Source organism: Colossoma macropomum, unplaced genomic scaffold (genome assembly GCF_904425465.1).
Source record: "Colossoma macropomum unplaced genomic scaffold, Colossoma_macropomum, whole genome shotgun sequence".
NCBI classification, from domain to species: Eukaryota; Metazoa; Chordata; class Actinopteri; order Characiformes; family Serrasalmidae; genus Colossoma; species Colossoma macropomum.
In genome coordinates this window covers 18,808,150-18,835,617 of record NW_023494807.1, presented here as the reverse complement: position 1 = coordinate 18,835,617, position 27,468 = coordinate 18,808,150, and the positions used below count along the sequence as shown (strand labels likewise).

The 27,468-nt window shown below is 39.0% G+C and overlaps 1 protein-coding gene across 1 annotated transcript in view; it reads left to right on the top strand.

Moving 5' to 3' along the window:
• The window catches only part of LOC118796980 (receptor-type tyrosine-protein phosphatase mu-like), a 269,176-nt gene that overhangs the window by 128,215 nt on the left and 113,493 nt on the right, over window positions 1–27,468 (top strand). Inside the window, exons 8-10 of the mRNA XM_036556162.1 lie at window positions 20,018–20,326; window positions 23,407–23,516; window positions 26,752–26,953. Of these exons, the coding sequence (XP_036412055.1) occupies window positions 20,018–20,326; window positions 23,407–23,516; window positions 26,752–26,953 (621 nt within the window). The remainder of the gene's footprint in view (window positions 1–20,017; window positions 20,327–23,406; window positions 23,517–26,751; window positions 26,954–27,468) is intronic.

The following is a 27,468-nucleotide window of genomic DNA, read 5'->3' as shown; positions in this document are numbered from 1 at the left end:
TGGTCGCAGGCTATTGCATTCACGCTCTGAAACAGTGGAAAGCGAAATGGTTGAGAAAGTCTTATGCCTCAATTTACTAATCCAATCAGCAGCAAAGTGAAGATTTAGACCTCTCTTGAACTTTTTTACTTTCAGTAGTTGCAACTGAATTGGATGCAACAATCTTGTTTTATTGGTTTGCCCTTTTATGGACATAATAGGCAAAAATAGATGTTTGGATGGTTCAAACCTGTGTGTTTGTCATTTTTGTCCCATTTCGACAGCCTTAGTCACAAGACAGATGTGCAGCATGTGTCACATGAACAGTAGCTCGAATGTGAGTGAGACTGGTCAGCAGTGTGGTCATCATGTCAGCAGTGCAGAGTTAGTAATGCAGCTAACTTGATTTTAAGTGTAACAGCCTCAGTTGTGAGCGCCTTAAGAAGCCATGTCTCTAGCCGTGTTCCACTGTACATGTTTTATTGGAAATGCTATTATTTTTAAGTAATAGGTTGTGGTCTACATTGAAACTGTTTTTTTGCTATGTCATTGAGGAATAGGCTACATTGAGTTAACCCCTTAAATGGCCAGGGCCCACCAGTGGGGCCAAAGTTTTAATACACGCTTCTATAACCTATGAATAGCTAAGGGGTTAAGTACAAGTTATTCCTTTGTCAGGAGACATGTCTGAGAAATTAGGATATATTAGATATAAGGTAATCTAAAGAAAAATTAGTGGAAACAAACAGGAGCGTCCAAAGCTGGAGTTCAAAAACTATTAGAAGATACAGAGAAAATGAGACTCTTAACAACCTTAAAAAACTTAAAGCAAGTCTCCCAGAGAGAATGGAAGCTGTAACAAAGGCAAAAAAGTAGACATACTCAACACTATAAATGTTGATATCATATTTAGGTCTTAAGGCTTCTGCGTAGATTAATGGTGTTTTGACCAGAAATCTAATCAATCAAGGGTGGTATATAGAATATGTATGGGACATTATCTTATTACATATTGATACTTTCATATGTATAATACACATGGGATGCATTATCATATCAAATAGTTACATACATAATACAAATGGGAAATTAGAGCAGGTAAACTGTCACTGGGGCATCATCCCTCTTGTCACTGGATGGTGTCCTCAAGGGTACGTCTTTAGTACTTTTAGTTAGGGAACATAATTGTGCCATATTTCGTTAAAACCATATTTTTTAAGTTGTGTTGACTTCATACGACGTCTTGTCTCCAGTATTTTTATTTTATTGTTCTGTTTTTAAACATTCGGTTATGAAAACGTACAAATATGCACCTTTCTGCTGGGACTTTTAAGGTACGTAGTTGGACCAGTGTTGTACCTTTGAGAGTGCATTTACATTGTTTATCTTGATAAATGGAAAATGTACCTGCACATTACCTTTTTTTGACAGTGTATGTGGGTGTGTTGCCTGTGTGTGTATGTGTGCATTCAGCCTGTATTTGTACTATCAGTTATAGTTATGGCACTGTTTCTAGCTTAAGGGCCAGACTGCTTTAGAAAAGTAAGAGACACCTAAACTATGAATACTGGAGTGCTACCATAGTTCCACATCTAAAAGAGAGGAGCAAACACGAGATCTCCTGAACTACTTTCTATGGCTTGCAGTGGTAAAACTAACTGATATGAGAAAGATTGCGTAAGTATAGGAAGTTCACTATGACAAATGAGAGTGCAGACCCTCCTCAGTGACTTCCGATTCTGCTCTCACACATACGCACATGGACACATCGCACTGACACACACGTACACACAAAGATTTAAACCAACTGAGTGAATAATTACTGGCCCCTGGAGAGACAAGTGCCAGTGGTACTGTTCCAGCTGGCGATGAAAGAAGATCTCTCTCTGTCTCTCTCTTTCCCTCTCTCTTTGTCTCTCTCTCTCTGTCTGTCTCTCCCATTACGAGGACTCTAAGTTATAAAGGAGTGAGAAACAGAATAAAAACTTAGATCTTGAGACAGTATCTTGGAACAGCGGGAACAGTACAGGCATAGGAAGAGGTGCACTTAGCAGTTCCCACATTTGCATAAAATTGAAATGATGAGGGAAAATCAAGCTGTAGATTATCAAAAATTATTTATTTCTCTGAGCTTCTCTTTTAGGGCAAGACTGTTGAACTTTAGTCATAAAAAAGCCATAGCACTCGACAGACTGGTGTTCTGCCTGCTGTAATGAGATTGTATTTAAACAGGTATGCAGTGATAATTTTTTATTGCTGATTCCGATTTCTTTATAGCTGAGTTCGATGATTTTTGGCCAGTTTTTTGTTAGCCTTTTTTTACCCAAAGCTCACACTGTGAGGGCTAAATGAACATGTGGTGCACACTAGCACATTTACAGTACTTTCTTTTGGCCAGATATGCCATATACATAACATTATTTGCTACTTATTGGGCCAAACTGACTTTTTAAATTCTTAAACAAAAAATCAATTGCAAAAAATCAGCATTTAACTTATCAGCTAATTCCTAAGCTCTTTATGAGTGGAATCAGATATGATGAAACCAATAAATTGTTTGTGTTTTGTCAACTATCAGGTGCTGTGCCTCTGTTTAGCTGTTGTATTTAGACAATGCCGTAAACTGATTGAAAGGTCAAGATTTTTAGTCTGGATTTATCTAAAGAAGCAATTCAAGATGCATATCTACACAGTGTAGCCAGTTTATTGGGCACTCCTACCTTATACATACACCTAATGGCCAATAGGTGCACTTTGTAGGTATATAGTTACAGACTGTTGTCCATCTGTTGTTGTGCAATGTATCAGCCCCACTCTACCCTGTCCATGGTCTCTTGTATGGTAAGTATAACTGTTTTCCATTGTAGAACCAAATAGTTTGGCCATATTGTGCCGTTCCGTGCCTTTGCAGACTCTTGAGACCAGTTTCGAAATTAGGACTAGGAAAAACTATGCACGACAGTGGCTCAGCAATGGCTAACAAGCTAATATCTACACTCATCACAGGGCACATTCAATTCTGGCTGTCACGCCAACACCAGTCATTCGATTTTGCGCTTTCAAATGTGAGTCTTCATCATCCAAACATGTGCCATTTAGTCTGAATAAAATCTTTATTTTTAGCCTGCAAATTAATCCAGGCACTACAAAACAGGTTAATATCAGCTTTCTGTCCCTTCAACACCAGTCACTTCACTCCCTCAGACTCGAGTCATCATTGCAGCTTGTGTCATTAATGAAGCTTTTCTGAGGTGAGCAGAGCTGTTAGCATGTTAAATAGTCTAATGCTAAATAGCTCCTCTCTTTTAAATAGATTAAAAATTGTGCATTTCATTCCTTAGTCTGGTGATCACGTAAGTGAACTCACCTTTTTATTTTATTAATTTTGGTTTTGACATAACACAGGATGAAGCTAATATGCAGAGAAAAAAATGACATCAACATGGAACCAGTCAGGGAACAGCTGCATTATTAAGCGATACCACTGAACAGTTCTGCGACTCTGAGCACAGTTATCTAACTGTTCCGAGGAAAACCATGCTGAGCATGGTCTGTACATGGTCTGTGCTGAACCATGTGGAAATGCCATCAGAACTGTTACTTACCATACTCACAATTGTTTGGACCTAGAGTGGAGAGAGATAGTCATACGCAAAAGTTTGAACACCCCCAGTCAGATTACATGTTCTGTTGATTTTCTAAGTGAAAAGAAGTTAGGACTTCTAATTTTAGTGCAACCAGTTTTTTTTCATGATAGATGTTGTTGAGAGTGGACTTGTGGGCACACATATAAATCATTGGAGAAATAAATGTGTTTTCCATTATATGTCAGATATTATCCTTTTCAAAAACTTGTTATATCCAAAATTGTTACAAATAGATATATATGGTTACATAAGGAATGTGGATATATAGATTCATATACTCTTCATATAGTGATAAACTGGCATATCTCACTGTGGCCAACATGGACATGCACATGCCGTAATTATACAGCATTTTGGAATGAAACTCTTATTTTATTTGCTAAGGACAACATACTGGAAAAAAAAATAAATGTCCATTAACTTTTGCCCAGGCTACAATTCCCAATATGATGCAATCAGCAAACAGTAATTATGTATAAAAATGTGAACACATGTAATTTGACCATGATGTCAGTGACTGATTAAGTATTAAAATAGTTTACAAAATAGAGCTCATTAATAATTGCTAAAATAATAGTTTAAAAGGTTGTTAAATATTTCAAAGAAATCTCAAATCACATTTGTGTCCCTATTCTGAGATCACAATCCCAATTCAGTCTCATATTGGTGAGCGTAAAGGTCAAAGGGTTAAGAGCTTCTTGATTGCCTCCTTAGCAGTCCTTTATCCCCCGTACTACAGCGCCTCCACCTCCTCAGCCTCGAAGGCCTACAGCACTTTCTCATAGACCCCCCACTTACTCTGCAGATAGGTCAGCGCCTACACACATAGCAAATGGCCTGACATGAGGTCATCTGTTACAGCCCTGTATTAAAGAGAAGACATCTTTCCTTAGGGGGATCTAACATGGCTACAGTGCGAACAGATCCATTCTGGTGGAGCAGGTGCTGATTGTGTTGGGGGCCGTAATTGAACAGGGCAGTGTGAGCGGGCTGAGGGATGAGGCAGAACTCGCAGTGAGGATTTCTGGGTATAAAGGTGATGGAGAGAGAGCAGGGGCCGCTCTGAGACATATCTGATACCAGAATCACTCACAGCAATCAGGGAGAGACAGAGGCCAACAGCTATGTCTCTGTCACTTACACATACACACACACACACACACACACAGACCTGCATCATTGTCATCATCATCCTCTGAAGTGTGTCTGCAGTGGACACGCCCAATTTGTTCTTCTTCATCCACATCTAATGTCTCTGTGCACTCCCCCTAAGTTGAGAGCACTCTCTCTCTATTACTGTCTGTCTTTTTTTAGCTGGCTTTCCATTCAAACAATTCACTATTTTAAGCAAATTTCCAAAAAAGTCACTAAAAGAAAATGTGAAATAATCAGTGTTTCCTACTTTTGTGTGCAAGTTCATGAAGATGACGCTTGCACCGTACAGCTTGACACAACAGTCTCACTCACCATACGTGGTGTATACAGCTGAGGGATTCGAACCTTTATTAGCTCTCAGTACAGCTGTTTTGACAGCTCTCTGTCAGCTCTACATGACTGTAGCCCTAACAGTTCAGAGACTACGGGCAGAGCAAGCAGTGGCTCATGTAATGAAAGCTGAAGTGACTGTCCCACTTCACTGTCGGCCACCGAACCACTGCGGTCACAGCCAGGGCGAACAGTTCTGACTGGACATAGTGCCATAAGCAGCCTCAGCCTTAGATGCTCCATCCACATGGAAAGGGAGCACCTGATATCGTTTGCACACAGAGATGGTCACAATGGGATTTTGTCAGTTATATTCTGATTGGCTATCTGCACGTCCTTGCATACACACTTCTGTGTAGCATTTGTATCAGACAGGAAAGAGTGTTTTTCAGCTAAATTCTAGACAGCGATAGAGACAGCTGCAAGCATTGGATGTTGTGAAGCCTTTTAGAGCAAAATATGTATCCGTGTGATGTTCACATTGCCTCCCCCTACATGCCGCACCAAAACAGCGGGCTGTGATTGGTCATTTTGCATGTCAATCAATGCCATGTTATGAAAGCAGTAGACTCCAAAAAAGTCTGGCTTGCGAGACTACTAAACATGAGAGTCTCTCTCCTCTTTCTCTCTAACTTCTGTGTCTGACTCTTGCTCTTGCTTTCCGTCTGTCCGACTCAGTCTCTATTACTCTCTTTTTCTGTATTGCTTTCTCTCACTTTTTTACTCTTTCTCTCTCTTTATGTCCCCCTTAAGCTGTGTGAGTACTATGCAACTTTTAAGATCCTTACAGATTTACAGAAAATGGGGAGCATCGCACACTAAGGATCAGTCTTTTATAGAGTTTTTGTATTTTTGTATTTGTATTATACTCAAAACCCCAGATCTCACTGTTATCATGTGCTACAAACATAGTTAAACTGAACCAGACCTATAGCGAAAAGGTGAACTGGAAATGAATATAGGGATGGGAAGAGCAATATTTTGCTGTAAACTGGCAGCTGACTTGACAATGTAAAGAGAGTCACTTCACATCTGAGTCCATGCATTATAAACATTATGAAGTCTAGTAATTGCATGTGTTCAACAAGCAGCTCCTTTGTCTCTGCAGTCCACTGCAAATGTGGCGTGCATACACGTCTCTTCACCTTTTTTCCTCTCTTCTAGTTCTCATATTGGGTGTTGCCTCATTGAGTTGCATTGCTGATCATCACATGCTAAAGGACTCGTGAACACTTTGAGTCATTAAAAATCAAACATGTTTTAAGATATTAGACCTCCAGTTTCTGGTTTTGCTCTACCAGATCATCTGCACCATTAAACGCTACCGAAAGTCAGTTCAGATTACAACAATTTGTTGGAAGATGCAAATCGGGGTTAAACCTTGCAGTGTAGGCCCAGCTTTACTGTCTCTATCTCTAAATCCTGACATTTTAGTGTCTTTCTACTCCGCTGTTCCTGCTCACTCTTCTTTTGATCTTCTCTCTCCCTTTCTTCACCTTATTTCCTCTCCTCACTTCTCATCTCCTCCAGGCTATGCATTTTGCCTTATTTGTGTCCATGTCTTCCTTTCTCTCTCTCTTCCTTTCTCTCTCTCTTCCTCTCTCTCTCTCTCGCTCTCTCTGTCTCTTTCTCGTATAATCATGTTATCTATTTGCATGATAAAGGTTAGACGAGCAACCCATTAGAATTAACAGGAGCCGATAATGTGCGGATAATTTAGAAAACATTATTTAAATGTCACGCTGTAATGATAAAAAACCCACTAATAGTTCTATCTAAATGTCAAATTGGAATTATTCAATTACATCGTCAGGCTAGGGGCAGGTTATAATTTACCCACCATGAGGAATACCAATCTAGTGCTTCGGCGTGTGCGGCCGTGTTCGCATGCGCATGTGTCACTATGAAAGACCAAAGTTCCAATCTGATCCACAGCTAACCCTCTCAAGCAGCCCTCTTGTTAACAGTGATCACTTTACTCCTCAAATATCCAGTTTATTGTAATGTCTGCTTTGGCAAATAATCATATATCTGTCAGCCAGTGCTCTTCGCAATCCTATTATATCCCTGTAACTCTATTACTGTGCTCAGAGATAGATGTTTCTCAATCACTTCTGTTTGTGTCGTCTCTGCAGAGACATATATTTTCTGCACTATTTTCATTTATGCATTTTCAGTGGAGAAAAATAAAAGTGCTGAAGTGGTACATTAGCCAGCTTCATTGCATATCAAGGTGACAAGACTGCATTTCGTTCATTTTGTGTTGCGTTATCAGCACAACATTCTAAGTGACAGAATAAAAGCCTGCCGCAAGCTTTCTTTTCTTGCTCTCTCGCTCCTCATCCTTCCATCCATGGAGAAAAGGATGAGTATGGAGAGCAGTGGCGGTTGGCCCATGCCTCTTATTCAAAGCCAACCTTGACCTGCTTTGGAGAGGAGGAGAAAAATATGCACAAACGCAAATGGCGACTGTGAAGTCACTCCGATCACTCCATGAAGGAAAAATTGTGAGAGGAATCCATTACAAATAGCAAATTACTTCTTTTAAATTGTAATGGGTACTTCACTTATTATAGTGTCTAAAAATAATAACATAGTATTTTCTAGTTTAAAAATCTCAATTATCGATTATTCCGTCATTTTAGCAGAATCACTCTGCAATTCAGCTGGAGGTGGTTTTGGAAACCTGTATAGTATTATATTTTCATAATTTTCATAATTAAACTCCACTTAAGCTGTAAAGAAGAAAGCTGCAGATTTTTCTTAGATGGTGTATCACACTCTGGGAAACCAAGAACAGGTACAGTGGAGAATCTACTCTACTGTGGCGTAAAGGCTTTTAAATGCCTTGTAATAACCCAGTGTTTAAATTAATATTATTTTATATTCTGTGTTAACTTTTTCTGATCCTGTCTCCTGGCTGATTCCTTGGATGGGATCAGAGAAGCCTTCTCTCTTTTAAAATTTCCAGAGCCAGAGCTAGTTGCTCTAGGATAAAACTTAGCTTGGTTAGTTTACTGCAGTGCGTCACACTGAAGCAAGTTGAAGTTTCAAAGCATGTCTGCATTTATATTGGCTTCCACTCAAGCTAAACTTAACGTAAAGTAAAAGAAGTGGAAGGTGGAGAGCCGTGTGTTAGGTAAAGGTGTTCACTTAAAATAGTATTGGCGGCTAGCAAAAAGCTAGCACTCAAAAATGACTACAACCAGATTCTCCAGTAATAATTCAGTGTCTAGAAATTCTAAACAAAGCTTGCATTTACTTATATGTTAAGGCTCTAAGTAGATACTTTTATAAATCACTAGGATAAACAGAGTATATAAGAGAGAGTAAAGGTAGAACTATAACCTGAACCTCTTCATACATTTCTGACATGAACAGTTATGCAGCCCCTTACAAAGCAACGTGGGTTTCAAACTGACGTGATCCTGTGGCCTTGATAGATAAAAAAGAATGTGCAGAGCTTCTTGAACTGTTTCTATATGAAAATCAAGAGGTTGGGGCTCTCTCTGTCAGCATGGGAGTCATTGTCTATCAGTTTCATGTTAGTGTGATTAAATGCTTTGACATTGTTTATAAAGTTTTCATTGCTGCTCACATTTAAGTTGTGTAGTCAGCTAATGCAGGTTTCGCAAGCAAATAACGTAGAAGGAAAGACGCAGAAAATCTATATAGAGGAAATGTGTGATTTAAATATATCATTAGTAATTAATATTGTTCTCTTAGAGACATATAGCACAATGAGTAGCACAAGTATCAAAATTAATATTAAGTCAGTAACTGTAGTTTGACTACAAGGATTTAAATTGCAATGTTTTACACTGCTGAATTACAGGAGAAACTAATCAAATTACTGAGCCACGTGACTTTGTACCATATCACTCCCAACACTAGTGTTCAGTGGAGTTGCAAATATCTGACCTTCCAGTGATTCAGTTCTTTTGGAAAGCACTGTGAAATCTCAGACTTCACCTTGATTCAGTTGATTCCATCCTATTTCATTCCTATATTTTGGAACAATTCAGAATTCATGTAAAAACACTAAACACTAAAGGAACTGTTCACACAGTAGTAGAGTATACATAAACAAACAGTACAAAACATTTCAGGGGGATTTTCATATTTGGAAATATCCTAAGATTTTTTTATTTTTCAAACGTTGTTGAATATTATTGTAATTTATTGTAATCAATTTGAACATTTCAAACTCAATACAGTTGAATCATCACCTTCAAGTCAATGTGTCTCGATTCACTGATCCATTTTTACTCTCCTAGTGAACAGGTGTGTTAATTTGATGATCAGGCTATCTCTCTTAAGCTCGTAATGAAAGACTGACCACGGCAGTAAAACTGAGCACAGGGCCATAAAGTGTAGCACTGTGCTAATTACAGAAAGTTTCATTGCCCTGTAAAGGTGGTGCATTAATAATCTGGAAAATGTCCCCATCCGCACATCTGTGTAACATCATATGTTGATTTAATGATGCAGCACTCATTGCTGCCTCTGTCAGGAGCAGTGAGGGTGCTGTGTGCACAGTGAAGTTTCTCACTGTGAAAAGAGCTTTGATGATTTCACTCAGCTCTCCTCTCCAAGAGATCTGACTGACTGTGGCGGCTGACCGTGAATCCCAGAATCAAGTTAGAGTCCTCATGAGTCCTTACCGAGACTCGAGACGTAACCAGGAGACCTGTTAGGAATGGACATTAAACATAGACACATTCCAGCATTACACCTGCAAGAAAAAAAAAACCCTTCTCTCTCCCTCTTTCTGTCTCTCTTTCTTGCCCCATCTCTCTCTCTCTTTTTCTGCTTCTTTCCCCCTCTCTCATGTCCTCTCTCTCTTTTTCTCATCTCTCTTTTTTCCCATGTTTCTCTCTTAGTATGTGTTCCTCTTTCTCTCTTTTCCTCTCACTTTCCCCATCTTTCTCTTTCCTTTCTCTTTCCACTCTCTTCCTGCCCCTCTCTCGTCCTCTCTCTCGTTTCTCTCTTCATCTTTCTTCCCTCTTTTCCCCTTTTCTCTTGTGTTTCTCTCTCTCATGCTCTCTCTCTCACTGTCTGTATTTCTGTCTCTTGCTTTCTCTCTCTCTTCTCTTGTTTCTTTCTTTCTTGTTTCTTTTTTCTCTTTCTCTTCTCTCTCTCACCCTCTCACTATCTTTCTCTCCTTTTCCCTCACTTTTTCCATCTCTCTTTTTCCTTTCTCTTTCTGCTCTCTTCCTGCCCCTCTCTCTTTCCATTTCTGTCTCTCTCTTCCTCTTTATCTGTATTTCTTTCTCTGTCTTTTCTTTGTTCTGCTCTCTTCCTGCCCCCTCTCTCTCTTTCCCTCTCTCTTTCTCTCTCTCATTTCTCACTCCGACTCTTTCTCCCCACTCTCTCCCTCTCTCTCTCTGTCTCTCTCGCTTGTTTCTTTCTCTCTCTCTCTCTCTCTCTCTCTCTCTCTCTCTCTCTGTCTTTCCCCGCCCTTTGGTTCAGATGCACACTTTTAAAGTACTTAAAGTGTGTGTGTGTGTGTGTGTGTGTATATATAATGTGATTTCTGTGCCTGGACGCCCCTCCTCACCCCCGGCCCGCTCAGTGTGGACAGCTGATAGTTCCGCAAATGGACAGATTTAAAACTTCTATTTTCTGGATGGCTCTCCTGAAACGCTCGCACATGCACACAGGGGGGCCTGTTTTCATCCTTTCTGTCTCTCTCTCTCTCTCCCTCTTTCTTTACCCCTCTACACTGTTTATTTTCTTTGGCTCTTTTCTCTGGTATGTCTCAATTGAAAATGTTTAGAGAAAATTTGTTTCTGTGAAGATTGGAGCCTCTCAGTGGTGGAGTGGCATTAAATTACTAGTTGCCACCAGTTTTGTCTATAAGTGAGACCATTCAAAAGCTTTTTTTCACAGATGCAGTGGATTGCATTGTGTTGGATTATTGTTTTCTTCTCCGGTTTTCTTCGGCTATCTGCAAGAATGCTGGCACATCAATAAGGGAGGAACATCAGGAAATAAGAAAGCAAGAATAATTCTGCAACTGGATATTGACATAATTTGACACGATTGTGCACATTTCAGACATTTTCTTAAGCGACATCTGAAGTCGCCATGTGTACTCAGTAGATTGTTCCAGAAATCAATAGCTTTTAAAGTCACACTTGATTCTGAGGTAAAAGAAAAAATATTTCAAAGCCGCTACCACTCTCGATTTTTCCCTCCTGTAAAGCATCTAAAAAATCAATTTTGTATTTTTAAATCCCGAAGTGAGAAAATTGTAAAGAAGACAAATGTGGCCACATGCTTTCTTATTGACATTAATGAAAAAGAATCAACTCTCTTTCTCCACCGCACACTCAGAGCACACGCACGCACACACACACACAAACACTCACACTTCATACGCGCATTCATGCACGCACACACACATAACACTAATGTCTTTGCACCAGCGAGGAACCCTCAGGGCCTTTTAGGATTTCAGAGACCTAATGATTTCTGGGTACTAAAACATACATGTCTGTAATTTCTTAGGGCATTTTTATTTAATATCAATAAGCTTGTTGTATTTAAACTCTAGAAGTCTTGCAGTAGTACTCTTATATTAATATCAAGTTTTGGTTGGAAACAAAAGAGTTAAAATTAGGGATGCACCAATACCACTTTTCTGTTGCCAAAAAGGATACAATCTGATCCTTAAGTGTCGGATGATACAGAGTACCGATACCAATGCTAACTCTAAATTAACTAGCTTTTGCATCCTGATCAGTATACAGCTTCCCTTTAAATATTTTATTTTGGTAAACGCCATGTTCTGTGTCACACATAATACTTTTTGAATTTTATATATGTACATTTTTGTTCAGTTTAACACACAAAAAACAAACATTATATATACATATATATATATATATATATATATATATATATATATATTTTAAACTGGAACAATATATGGATAAAACTATGGTGTGTACACACAGTATGCAGTAGCTTCTCTGGCTCAGCAAGAACAGTGCTGAATGTTGTTTCACATCTGTATTCTTAAGTCATTTGTTTCATCCAAGCGTTCCATACACTCGAACATTCATCTCTGAGTGTCAGACTCTGCTGGAGTTTAGTTGCAGTTCTTTCTTTATGTCTATCTAACGTTCACTCCCACTGTAACAACCTGGACTAACTTTAACTCAGACTGCAACTGACTGCACAGTAGGAAATTACAGTGATTACAGAATAAAGCCAGATTCAGTAAGGGGTGGCTATCATTAGCATGTAACTACTATGCACAAGGTGAAATCTATGTTGCTGTCTATTACAACCTTCAGTTAAAACAAATTGAATACATTTTACAAGCTTCAGATGTCCATGTTTAATCTAGAACAGCCAAAAAATTTTTGTGTGCACCACTGTTAATGTTAACATAGTACTCTAAACCATATATAGGTGCTAGCTGAAATTAGCATTGTCATAGAGCTGTTTTTTTCTTGTTTTTACAAGTTTTTACGGTTGACATTTATTGCCCACACTGTAGGGCCTAGCTTTCATAGTCACGGTTCTCCACTGCTGTGCACATACACAAACACAGCCCATAAGAAGCTGTAGATCACACTAATGTCTCTAATGCTTGGTCTCTGTGTTGCATTAATCCAGGTTGGTCACTATTATTTATTGATGCAGCTGACCTGTTCACAGGGATCAGCTCCTATTTGTCAGATTGAGAATGGTTTTATAATGAGGAGTGAGGGTGGAGGGGTCTGAATCTGCCTGGTCAGCTTTTTTCCCCAATACCCGTGACCTTTCTAAATGTCATTTTTTTCATGGATGCTTATTGGTCATGTGAATAAATGATGAAATGCCTCTCATAGAGGGTAAACTCACAGCACTGCTTTATGCAGAGCTCATATTCCACTCCAGTGGCTTTCTTTTTCCCTATTAGCCCTTCAGATGTAGCTTGTGCCATGCTCAGTGAGCTCCGCTGGTGTATGTTCTTTTGCGTTCTTCTTTCTTTGGCTGTTTAACCTCTCTTTACATGTTAGTTCTGTCCTATACATGTACTTAATCACACAGAAATAATCTTTCAGCAGAAAGAGTAAACTGCAGTAAGGCCTACATGCAAACACAACTGAAGGAAAAAAATTGTTCATTCTGCATGCCTACATTTTCATACATTTAAAGTAATCGCTAATAACCATGCTTAAGTGGTGTCTTGTACTGTATGAACAAATGTGCTTTGCATAGCTGAAACAGTTGTTGAAGCCAGTTTGATAGATAACAGCAAGCCCATTACTAATTAGCTACATTGGTCTCATATCACCAGTGCAAACTAAAGAAGCAAACTTAACATTAAACATGCCTTGACTTTGATGTCTGATTACCTCAGGAGCCCTGCTGGGGACATCCTGTATAAATAAATATGATGTGGGGAACGAGGTCATGCCTTATTAAGCTGTGGTCAAGGCTTAATTGTCTCATTCCCACGCCTTACTAAGTCATAGCCACGCGTTAGGATCTCGTTTCCCATGCCTTACTAAGTTATGGCCATGACTTAATTATCTCGTTCCCATGCCTTACTAAGTTGTGGCCACTCATTATTTTTATTTATACAGGTTGTCACCAGCAGGGCTCTGTAGATTTCTGATTGTCTGATTGAAATTTCGGGTAGAAGGAAAATTGTATCTTTTTTTTTTGCCAAACTGTTGTCTTAAGGCCTTGCTTTGGCATGTGGATTAATCAGTCTTATTCATATAAATTGCAAGTGTGCAGTATAGAACAGTGACTGTAAATAGATCTGTGTTAATGCTGATGTGATGTCACTAAATAGCAGAAGAGCAAGTTATTTTCCACCGTGACTGTCCCCACATTTATTGCTAAAGTCTCAAAGATGCAAAAATGTGTCTGTTTCTGCTGTTTTATCTGTTCTTCTGCATTAATAACATAATTTTCGATTGCTGTCACTGCATTTATTTGAGACATAAAGTGTGTGATCTAACAAAGCCAAAAAGAATTGGCTTTGAGTTTTATTTCATTTGCAGCACAAACTACATTTACAAGGAAAAGATTAAAAAGATTTAACAGATAAAAGAAATATAGGCTACTTTTAAAAAAAAGCCATATCGTTAATGAGAAACACATACATGGACATACTGCAGCAATGAGAGTTAGAAAAGAATTAAAAAATGCCAAAAAAATTTAAATTAGAAAACTTTATATATATATATTATATATATATATATATATATAATATATATATATATATATATATATATATATATATTGTTTGTCTGTGTGATGCTTATAACACTCTGATATTTATGGATGTTTTGAAGCAGTTCTGTGAGAATAACCCTAATACTTTTACATGTACTACATGAAGTCTGGGGAAACTAATTTACTTTACTCTTTACTTTAAAATTTCAGACTGCTATTTTTAAATATGAGCCGTTTCAGTCTGAAAGAGAATGGTGGTTTCGAAGTGTTGTTCAGCTTCCTCTTTAGTTTCCAGCACTTGATTGCACACATCAGCTTGAACAAATGGTTTTGATCTAATAGAGATCTAGACAGCTTTTGCTTGGAGAAAGGCTGCGGTTGAATTTGGAGTGTGTTTGTTGTGTGTGTGTGTGTGTGTCTGTGTGTGTGCGCTGGGTAATTCTCTGATGGTCCCTGGCTGTTCTCACCCCTGAGTCCTCTTTGTCTCACTCTCATTAACAGTATTAGAGTTTCACACAGATCCAATCAGCACGGTCGCCGAGCCAATCCTCCGAGCGCAGCTCCACTCAAAAATGGCAGAGATGGATCGGCCCGGGTCACCGAGCCTTTAAGGGAATCCATTGCCCTTAATTACATTCACATTTTCCTTTTCAGTGTAGTCCCACTCCGTCCGTTATTAACAGATACTGTAGTTTAATTTAACTTTGCTTTCTTAAGTAAACTCACGCTGTGTTCTCGTGTGTTTCAGTGTGTTTCATTCCAACAGCTCAATCAGCAGGGCTAATAACTGGACTGTATCTGTGCTGTGTCCTTTACGTGACTGCCTGCTTTCATTGTTTTAAAAGGGGGGGGAGAGAGAAAGAGAGAGAGAGGCCTTTAAAATCACCTTCATTTTCAAAATGACCTTCTCAGAAAAGATTATTCATAAGTTTACATAATCAAACCATTAACCCATCTTGTACAGTATGATGCTCCTGATGTTAATGTAAAATCAAAGCTTCCTTGTTATGAGAAGAGAGAGAGAGAGAGAGAAAGAGAGAAAGAAAAAGAGAGTGCACAAGTGTTCCTTGCCATTACCAGAATGCTAAGTATGGCGAGCAAAGCCTCAGAACACAGTCTTGTGTGTTTGTGTGTGTGTGTGTGTGTGTGTGTGTGTGTGTGTGTGTCTCCAGAGGGGCAGGAGGAAATTGAGCCCTGGCTGGATCTAATAGGTGGGAAACTGTTAAGTTCCAGAGAAATGGACTTCAAATTTAACCTGGATGGAAATTGATCCTATTACCGTGTGCTCCTCTGCCCACAGAGAGAGGAGGAGGGGGAGTAGAGGGAGAAAGGAGGAACAGAGTACTGAGAGACAGAGAGAGAGAGAGAGAGAGAGAGAGAGAGAGAGAGAGATAGAGATGAGAAAGAGGGGAGAGAGAGAGAGGAGAAAGAGAGGGAGACAGAGAGAAAGAGAGGAATATGGAGCGACAGAGAGATGAGAGGGGGGGAGAGAGGAGAAAGGAAAGAGACAGAGAGGAGAAAGGGAGGGAAAGAGAGAAAGAAAGATGAAAAAGGGAGGGTCAGAGAGAAACAGATGAGAAAGGGGGGAGAGAGAAAGGAGAAAGGGAGGAAAACAGAAAGTGAGAGAGAAACAGAGGGAGAGAGAAGAAACTGAGTTAGAGAGAGAGGAGAAAGGGGGCGAGAGAGAAGTAGAGGGAGAGAGAAGAAAGATGTAGAGACAGATATCAAAGATGAGAAACAGGGAGAGAGACAGGAGAAAAGGAATGAAAGAGAATGAGAAAGTAAAAGAGAGAGATAGTGAAGGGGTGGGAGAGAAAAAATGGAGGTAGAGAGAGAAAGTGAGAGAGGAGAGAGAGAAGTTGAAGGAGAAAGGAGAAACGGACAAAGAGAGAGACAGGAGAAATGAAGATTCAAGAGATTCAAGATTCAAGACTTTTATTGTCATATGCTCAGCAGAAACAGGCAGTTACACTTTACAATGAAATTCTTACTTTGCTGTTCCTCCATTCACCAAATATAACCTTAGAAAAAAATAGAAATATAAAAAATATATTAAATACACAGAATAAGTAGAAATACACTAAAAAGTAATAGTAAAAAAGTACAGTTATATGTGCAGAGTTGAAAGAAAAATTAAAGTTACGGAATTAGAGAGAGAGGGAAAGTACGTGAGTCTGTGTGTGAGAAAGGTAGAGATAGAGAGAGAGAGAGAGATGTAGAGGGAGAGAGGAGAAAGAGAGAAGGAAGGAGAAGGAGAGGAGTAAGGGAGGTAGGGAGAGAAAGAGAGAGAAGAGAGACATGGAGGAAGAAAAGGAAAAGGTAAAAAGGAGGAATAAAAAGGAAAAGAGGTGAGAGAAATAGATAAAGCGAGAGAGACGCATACGAGGGGGAGTTAAATGAAGGGAGAGAAGGAGAGAGAAATGGATGGAGAGAAGAAGGTAGCAAGAGAGTATGAGAGAGAAGGATTGGGAGAAAAAGAGGAGAGGGGGAGAAAGAGATGAGATGGAGAGAGAGGGTGTGTGTGTGTCAGTGTGTATCAGAAGGAGAGGCTGGATGTGGGGATGAATAGAATATTGAGGGAGTGAAGAAAGAAAAGCAGAAGAAAAAAGGAAAAGGTAGAGAAGGAGGATAGGAGTGGAAGATAGACAAGCAGAGAGAGAAGAAGAAGAAGAAGAAGTGAGGGGGTAATGAGAGAGGAGGAGAGAGAGAGGGAAAAAGAGAGGGAGAGAGAGAGAGAGAGGGGGAGAGAGAGAGGTGAATAGGGTAGAAGTGGCTGTGATTAGAGATTATGGGATGTCAGCAGGGTTTTGGCCTTTACACAGAGCCAGTCCTGTTCTATCTGTGTCAATACAGGGAGAGAGGGAGAGGTGGGGGGGGGGCTGAGAGTGAACCTGAGCGTGATGTGTGTACTACACCATTCTTACATCTTTCTACAGGAATCCATCTCTCCTGCTTCATCCTCTTTTATACTCCTCACTCACTCTCTGCCATGTGTCCGATTAGAAGCCAAGGTGTCCTCCTTTCATCGTGGCCCCTGATTGTTCCGCCTTTGATCTTTGTAGCCCCCCAGACCCCTTCACCTGCACCCATACCATCTCTGAGTACAGTGTCAACAACCTGAGCAGCTGTGTTGTATTTGTGTTAAAGTAATAGTTTGGGCAAAAATTAGCCCAGTTGTAGTCCATCGGCCAAAACATGTTTGGTCTGAAGTTTGCTTCTTTAGTTTTACACTGGAGATACAAGGCTATTGTTGCTAACAATATATAATTGTTAATAACAGAAGCTTATATTTCACCAGTTAGCATGTCTAAATCATCACGTACTTGTATCACAGCATAGTGAGTTGTTAGAGCTGGATATCCTTAAAAAAATTGATAAAAAATACCAATCTGATAGCTTGACTTCAATACCGATATCACAACGCACCTTTTGGCACCTTTTTTGGTGACAAATAAGACATTTACGAAAGAATTATTATAATTTAATATAATATAATAATGATAATAAGAAGAACAATAAAGACTGATGTAGTGAGGTTTATTGATTTGATAATAGCCTGACTGTAGAATCTGATAAACACTTAACCACTAAATACAGTCATGCAGTGGAAGAAAAATACCTCTCCAGCCAGTTAGCCTATATAAACCAGGGAGGATGAACAGTGTGAAAAGGCTATAATCATTGTTAATGATAAATTAGTTGTTTCACTGTGGATGACCTCAATAGATAAAGATGAACTAGCCCTAGCGTGGTCAAAGCTGTCACCTACAACATGAAAATGAAACGTCACAGTTATTAGGGCTCATTTATGAAACCCTCTGAGAATCTCATGCAAAACTCAAAAAGCTGCCCATTAAACTGTTATCTTACCCGTTCATACGTCCTCACTGAAAACATTTGTGTCTGCCTAACCCTAACCCCAAGCTTTCCCATCTCTGGCAGTGACAGTTGTGGTGTGTTAGTGTGTGTTGTGCTGGTACAAGTGGATCAGACACAGCAGTGTTGCTGGAGTTTTTAAACACCTCAATGTCACTGCTGGACTGAGAATAGTCCACCATCCAAAAATATCCAGTCAACAGCATCCTGTGGGCAGCGTCCTGTGACCGCTGATGAAGAACTAGAGGATGATTAGCTCATACTGTACAGCAAGAGATGAGCCGTCGTCTCTGGCTTTACATCTACAGGGTGGACCAACAATGCAAGTGCGTCTAATAGAGTGGACAGTGAGTGGACACAGTGTTTAAAACCTTCAGCAGCACTGCTGTGTCTGATCCACTCGTACCAGCACAACACACGCTAACACACCACCACCACGACAGTGTTACTGCAGTGCTGAGGATGATCCACCACCCAAATAGTACCTGCTCTGTGAGGGTCCTTGGGGGTCCTGACCACTGAAGAACAGGGTAAAAGGGGGCTAACGAAGTATGCAGAGAAACAGATGGACTACAGTCTGTAATTGTAGAACTACAAAGTGCACCTATATAGTAAGTGGAGCTGATAAAATGGACAATGAGCATAGAAACAAGGAGGTGGTCATAATGTTATGCCTGATCGGTGTAGTTGTTCCCTGTATGTTCTTATGTTCGTCCAAAGTGTTGACAGTAGGTTTTTTTCTTAGATTTTCTTTGAACCGAGATGTTATTTTGATGCCTTTTGGGTACTGATTTTCGGTACCCAGCTCTACTTCTGTATCCTGCACAGCATGCAGGATACAGAAGTAGAGCTGTATCCTGCACAGCATGCTTTAAACCGTGCTTTTAAGTTGAAATAAACATCAATGAATATTATTATTATATATGCCAGTTTAGAATTGTTTTGTGGAATGTCTAAAGTTTATGTGCTTGTCAAAAAATGCGTTCACCCACTCCCTAAGAGGTATGTTTTGTTTTGTTTTTTTAAGCATGAGATGCACCTCATGATCTCATGTTTAAAAAGGCTTCTGAATGCTCCCTTAGGCATTATTCAAAGTGGTGACATAATAATACAATTCAACAGTAGTCAATAAATAATTAATTATTATTAAGTTATTACATGCAGTTTCGATGGTACTAATTGATGCACATAAGCTTCCATTAACAACTATGTTTGCAAATTTCAGACACCAAACATATCTCAGCTAATTGACTGCCTTTGTGATAAAAGGAAACTTGTGTAAATTAGTTTTCTGTCCGAACCATCACTTTAACTGCTCTTGTAGTAGCACAATTGCAGGGTATAGTGCCCTCAGAGGTGCAGTATAAGTCATAATAACATAAATATACAAATGGCTTATTTTGCTGCTCAATGCCTAATTTAATAGAAGCTCAATGACAAAATAATTAGAAAATGCCTTTTACTACAAAATGATTTATCTCCACAGCACTTCACAGTATGATAGTAAAACCAACGTTTGCATTCTGTCTGTCCACACTGAAAGCATAGCTGCCTTCTGTGGCTCTCTCACCGCAGAGCATAAAATCTAAACCCCTCACTCAGCATGTTCTCTCACTCTCCACAGTCTTTTTGAGCTCTTTTAGCTGTGTCAAGTCGTCAGTGATTTGAATTAATATCCTGTTCACAGTCAAAAGTACTAAATATAGCACTCTGTTTCATTCTTCACATTATTTTCTTTATTTGTTTCTCTTTTTTGGTTCTTTTTTTCTCTTTTCTGTTTTTCTTACTTCTTAATAATGACATTTTAAAATGTGTGCCCAGCGTAAATTCTTTCTCTCCCTCAGAGCCCATGCATGGCCCTCGGCAGCTGAAGGTGGTGGACATCAAGTCCAGGCAGGTGACCATACGATGGGAGCCTTTCGGCTACAACGTGACCCGTTGCCATAACTACAGTCTGACGGTGCAGTACCGGGCCCGTGCGGGGGGTAAAGAAGAGAGCCGAGAAGAAGTGTTCTACGATAGCAAGAGCTCTGCCCCCCAGCACACCATCCACAACCTGACGCCATACACCAACCTGAGCGTCAGACTGGTGCTCCGCAACCGCGAGGGCGTGAAGGAGAGTGACGAGATCCACATTCAGACCGACGAGGATGGTGAGACAAAGAGAGAGCATCCACTAGATTAACCATCATATTGTCACAGACGTAATAAAACATTATATCCCGAAAATAGTTAATTTTTAGGATATTGTTTCAGACAGTATTCTGGCCAACTTCTGTTGGTCCATCCACCTTAAAATGTCCACATTTTCAAATAGTGTAAAACAGCCAGTCAAAATAATAAAAAAAACTGTAAAAACAATTGTCAAAAAAATAAATAAAAGCAGCATTTATATCAACTTGGTTAAAATCCTTAAGATCCTAGGCTTATTACATACTAAGGCCTATTATTCAGTAACAACAAGGACTTGGGGGCAAACTGGCTGAGCTATTCTTAGGTTAAAGAATGTTTATAAAAAACATTGGTCCATTTAAGTGGTTAAAGGGAAATTCCACCGATTTTTAAGGATTTGTGCATAATTCAATCGTTGGGATGTAAACAGAGTCGATTGGTCAAGGGTACTGTTTTGCCTTACAGCGCCCTGCATGTACCTCTTCGCCAGTGATAAATAATTTAAATAATTACTGAAATAAAAAAAGTAATAACTTTGTATAATAGCTTTCTGTAATGTGGCTTTTAGAGGCATTAAGCACTTTAGATGTCTGTTCTTACCACCACAACTGTGAGCAATTCTGGCTCTGTTTTAGAGAAACTCTTGCCAAGTTTATCTAGAGCAGAGCGTTTTACATCAAACCACCTGAATGAGTTTTTTTAACAGCTTGCCCATTTAATTACACATACAGTTAGACATTTCCCAAACTTGACATTTTTTTATGTTTTGGAATATTGGAATTCTTTGATAAGTTATGTTTAGTCATCTTAGATATGACTAAATTGCACCTTGAATGTTTCTGGGCAAAATCTGCTGTCTATAGTATGTACCATGAGAATTACTTGCACCCAGATTGAAAGCAGTGTTGACACACTGAATCGATGCTGGGCACACTGAATCGATGCTTTCAAAACATGCATTGTTTGTAAGACGTAGGAGGATTTATTAGCAGAAATGGAAAGTAGTATACAAAACCATGTTTTCATTAGTGTATAATCTGCTGTAATACTGTCATACTTATTGTTTAGCACAAGAATAATCAAGGGAAGCTTCATCGTCAAAGAAGCGAAAACGTAAAGAAGCGAAAAGAAATCAGGAATGACAAAGGCAGAAAACCTGATGGCCGCTGTAGGTTCTATTACACACTTGAAAAGGGAGGGGTGAGGGAGGGGTACACAGTTGGTTGCAATCTTCAACCTCGCCACTAAATGCCAGTAAATCTTACACACTGCTCCTTTACTGTAATTCAACAACTCAAAGAGTGGTCATGGTGTCACCAAACTTTCTGTCTTGCGGCAATGTTTGTGAAGTGTTTGTGGAGGGCTGAGGGCCAAAAATGCCAAACAGTATTCAAGAAAAGAAGGTAGATGAGTTTTTTAAAATGTATTTTATAACATGACCCTCAGTTTACTTCAAAAATACAATTTAAAAAGGAAAAAGAATTAAAAAGAATTAATTAAGTTATATGTAATATAAAGATATCAGTGGGTGAGGTGGTGGGGTTATGTTGCGTACACATAGCATTGAAGCCACGAAAACATTCGCATAGTGATAGCATTAGTGTTGAAAATGGTAATTATCAGAGGATAGCTTTAGCAGTGTATATTGTTTATTTATGGTGGAAAAAGGCAGGAGGATGCTCTGTGCTCATTTGCTGTATTGTGTCTTGTATAAAACTGGGTTCAAGAAACTATGAGATATTTGGCATCCATGGTTCACAAAAAAATCCCGGCTATATCGAAAGCAATGGAATATATGGTTTGCCGTCTTCCCTCTACCGCCAACATATGAATGCAGAATTAGGTTAACTTTCTGGTAGACCAAATCAAACAGCCATATGGACCAATATGGGCCAGACTTTGCACAGCCCTGATTTAGCCCAGTCTAGACACAGACTATCTGTCAGACAGTTTGTCTAGAATGTGTCAATATTCTAGACAAACTGATGTTTCATACAAATGATAGACCATTTTTGCTTGGTAGTGCTCATCAAGCTATTTTCCATTTGATCATCAAGATCAAAAATGCATTTTTACATTTAGTCTATTATAATAATTGTTTGATGTTTTGGACTACTAATTATGTCTTCCATTAAATAGTCCCAGCAGAGGAAAAAACACTGTTTTTTATGATTCCTAATTAGAACATCGACCCCTAATAAATCAGTAGCTTTTTTTATATCAGATGTTTTTTTTTCTTTTATTCAGTTATAAAACAAGTTGAATTAACAGACGTGTGTATACATGAACTTTGACAGCAAACACACTTCAGAGACTAAGCATAATCACACACACAAACACACTGTGTCCCATCACGTTTACTTCAAATATGTTCAGAGAAGAAGTTGAAAGGCAACCACTGTATTGTGGCAAGAGAAGTGTGTGTGTGTGTGTGTGTGTGTGCATGCGTGTACACCCCAAGGTGAAAATGTAGCAGCAGGATGGAGTGATAATCCTTTAGATGATCTCTTTCAGCATCACACACAGAGGATCAGAGGTTTGTGGTGTGTGTTAAAGAGAGATGGGTCACAAGGGCAGTTCTGTCTCTAGTAAACACTGAGCTCAGATTGAAAGACCTACTAATCCCCAGAGAGCTGAACTAGCTCACTTCTAATATAAGAACATGTGCAGAGTTCTTTTCCCTACAGTGGGGGAGCAGCAGGCACCTCAGCTGTGCTCTCTGTCAGAACAACTTTACACATATTATGCTTTAGTTGTTGAAAAGCAGAGTGTATTGTTGCCATATTGACCTAGAATGAGAGGAAATTGACTCAAAGTTTAACCTCTTAAACCGTAAGGACCTGTTTATGGGCCCACAGTTCACTTCATTGTTCTCGTGCTTACATATTATCTTCATAATAGTAACCAAATAATTTATAGCAGTTACTGAATTATTCAGATTCACAATATTCACAACAGGACTGTAAAATGAGTCATAAGATTCATATTAAGAAGTGCATAATGAACCTAGAGCATAAACAACCCCAACAATTCAATAAATTGTCTTGTTTTTTCCTTTCAGTGCCGGGGGAGGTCCCTCTAGACTCCATCCAGGCCAGTGTGTACGAGGAGAAGATCATTCTCAAATGGAGAGAGCCAGCTCACACCTATGGAATCATCACCCAGTATGAGGTAAACGCGCACCCTCACTGAAACAATTCTCAGTGGAATGCTTTAATGCTTAGAAGTCACAGAGATCACCGGCAGCGTGGTATAATTTGATGTTAACCATTTCTGGCCATTACTGCCAGTTAATCTACTCTTCTTCATTAAATACATGATTTCTCAGTGTTGTTATGGCATTTATTAATATGCAAAAAACAAATTAAAAAATAGTCTATTTTTATTTAGGAAGTCTCACAAAGAAAATGCATAAATACAAATATGTCATGCATCAGTCGAGTCTAATTGTCACTCTGATTAAATAAATCAGTAATAAGCAGTAACTGCTAATCAGACATCCAGCCTTGTGCATGTCTTATATCGTGATTGATACACAGCACCACACAGAAAGCTCTGATTCTATATGTGGATACGATTCACTGTGGCCAACGTGGACATGCACACACTGCAACTCCTCTGAACGCTGTTTAAGTTGGCTTTAAAAATCCAGTTAATAACGCTTTAAAAGTTAAAGCAGTTGCACCGTTCATTGTTTTTGGTAACATAATAGGGTTTGTATAGCAGATACTCAGGTAGTAGCTATGGTGTTGCTATAGGGTTGCTTTGTTATTGCTAACATTCTTGTATGATGGTGACATAAGAAGTGTCTAAAACTTTTGGCTACAGACTGTCCACTGACTCTGATGATTCCAAGAGGGAGAGGTAGAATTACTGAATGTTATATAAGTGGATTACTTATTCATTTATATATGAAAAAAAATCTTTATGTGTAATGTTTAAACGAACATTGTATGAACAATTATGAGTGATGTTGCTTTTATTAGAGCAATGAAGCGTTTTCTTTGATGACACATCAGTTATTGCTGTGCATGCAGTCTTGGTTTGCGTGAAGAAAAAATATCCATTATTATTTTGCCTAATTTTGTTACATTTTAACGTCAAATCGAATGGGGAAAAAAGTATAGACTTAAAGCGGACGATGTAGCATATAAATTGAAATCATGCATGCATACATTTGAATAGTATAGCAGATGAAAGTAAACTCCAGAATTAGAACCTACTGGTATTCTGTATCCTCTCATTTCTTATAGCGAATGCTACAGCTTCTTTGATCTGGTCTAGAATAATGTTTTTTTATAACCATTGAACCTCATGCTTCAGTTCTTTCACAGTGTTTTTTTTATGTGTCACTGGCACAAAAAAGAAAAAAACAATGATAGTAAGCAATTGATACTGATTGGTCCTGACTGTTGGTGTGCAGCCTGTAGTGGTGTATAAACTATATTATAGGCCACATAAATCTATCATAACATGGTTGTGCAGATAGAGCTGAGAGATTGAAGCGCTGCCTTGTACTTGCTGTAATATCATCCTGTCCAACTAGAAAGTTTAAAGATGCAGGATGAGTCCTCTCTGGAGAGCGAGCACGGCTTTACGTTGTCATAACACGTCAATCCAACTCCAATACCATCTTGTTTTTGTTGGGGTTGGAGGCTAGAGGCCATGCATCGATCCAGAGCTATCTCGATGGAATTTTTTAAAATAGAGCTGCCAAATTCTCTGCGTTGTGGCCATCATTTTTCCCCAGGTGTGTGTGTGTCTCTCAGTGTGTGTGTGTCTGTGAGTGCTCTAAGCACACTCAGACAGGACTGGCCTTAGACTCTATTTTGTCTGCGTTCCCCAGAAGCACTAAGCCTGAAGTCAAGTCCTGCCTTTGATTTGACAATATCAAAGGGTTCAAACTGAGATTCCTCTGACAAGCAGTGATATCAAAAACAGATTTCAACTCTTTTCCTCTGACCAGGCTCTCTCTCTCAGTCTCTCTCCCTCTCTCTTTCTCTTTCTCCTATACTCTCATATACTTTGTTTTTCTCTTTTTTTCTCTGTTCACCCAAACCCCTTTTTTGCTCCTCAAACCAAGAAGAATAGAGTAGCTGTCCTCATTTCTTTATCTCTGACAAACAAATGCACTCTCTTCTGCCCCATCCCTTCTTGGTACAGCTTGGAGATGAGGTTCTGTTTCCTTCATCTGCTTGCATGCATGAGTGTTGTGGATTGTCATACAAAGAACCTGCAACCTCTCTAATCTTCTACTGGCAATGACAAACATCCAGAAAATGTTGCTACACTAAATATCTTAATATTGGCACCTAGTTTTAGAAGTTTAGCTTGTACTATGAATAAAATGAATAGCCACTAACAGCATCAAGGTCATCAGGAACAACCAGTTTGCAACATGATTGCAAATCCCAGCATTAAAAGCCTGCAAATCAAAATTCCATTCCAGTGTAAAGAATGCCTCCCCGTGCCTTAATGCTAATGCACAAACCATAACAAATATAAAGACCAAGACATTCAGTTCAAATTTTAGTCCAGACTCCAGTTCAGCCAGACAATGGAATCTTCCTCCTCTTCATCACTGCTTTTCTTATACAGCATCATAATTGGAAAAAGCCTTGAAGCATTTCAAATATAATGGATATTAATTTGGTAGAACCCATAAAAGGCATTTTGTGTTACTGACTAGACCAACACTCAAATTAATTTGTATAGCTGGCAAGAAAATATGCTTTAATAGGCTTTTTGAAGTGAAAAAAGACATTTGAAGAAAATTCCCTGGTTTTGATGTCCTTATGTTTTACTTTGCTGGGTTACAGGGAGTTCAAGTAAGAGATAAAAGCAGCAAAGAACATATTGAAACTGACTGTACTCTAAGGGAGGAAAATGACAGTGAAATCTAACATGCATCTTGAAATGAAGGCGATTGAAAATTTGGGCTGCTTGCTTCATTTGAGGTCTGAGTGTATAAACACAATAATTCAGTTCAGTTCTAAAAGAGATAACATGCAGAAAAGTGTTTTAAACTATGTCAGAATGAAAGAATTTTGGTTTATACTGTGCTTTGAATTCACTTGATTCGAATGTGTAAATCGGTTCCACATGAACAAAATACATCAACAGAATTCTCACCAAAAGCAAGTCAAATTAACAACAGTAGTTCTGTCAACATAAGGTATTTCATTCATGCAGAACAAGTGTACACGTTTGAATCAAATAAATTCAAAGCACCATTTCTTTCAGTGTGGATTGACACTTACTTAACCGGCATATTAGTTTCATAGCAGTTCCTAAATCTTTTATAATAAGTTTTAATAAGCAAATAATACACTTGTCTGCAGTCACTGCAGAAGAATCTGGATGATCATTGAAAATGTCCATTAAGTTGCTCTTTCTGTGTCCACAGATCTCCTATAAAGCAGTTAGTTCTTTTGACCCCATGTTGGACCTCTCCAACCAGAGTGGCAAGGTGATCAAACTGGGCAATGAGACGAGCCATGTGTTCCTGGGGCTTTACCCTGGCTCCACCTACTCTTTCACCCTAAGAGCCAGCACAGCCAAGGGCTACGGACCACCGGCCATTACTCAGGCCACCACCAAGATCTCAGGTCAGTTGAGGGAAGGAAATTTATTAGAATAGAAAAAATAAAATGGACATTTCTGCACATATTACATTGTCTATCTGTCTATCTAGCTATCTATCTGTGTCTGTCTTAAGACCATTTCACACCAGATTTGACGCGGTGCATGTGGTGATCTGGAACCACTCCGCCACGCTTATTATTTAATGCAACACACATGCGTCGCAAGGCAAAAGCGGTTTATATTTGTGTTACATTTTCATGTAATACAGATGTCTGTATTGTCTGTTTATTGCTTAAATAAATTTTATGTAGATGACATACAGAGATGAACAATAAAAATGTGACTTGCTCCCATGACCAGTAGGAGTCTTTTTCTCCATGTGATTGTAGCTATATAAAGATGCAAAATTAATCTAAGGGATTTCTATCAGTTTGTCAATGAGTTCCAAAACTCCATTTGTTACTTTGTTGATTAGCCTAGATAGTATATTATAGGAGAAACACTGCATTTCTTTTTCTGCTTCTGCCTATATGGTTAC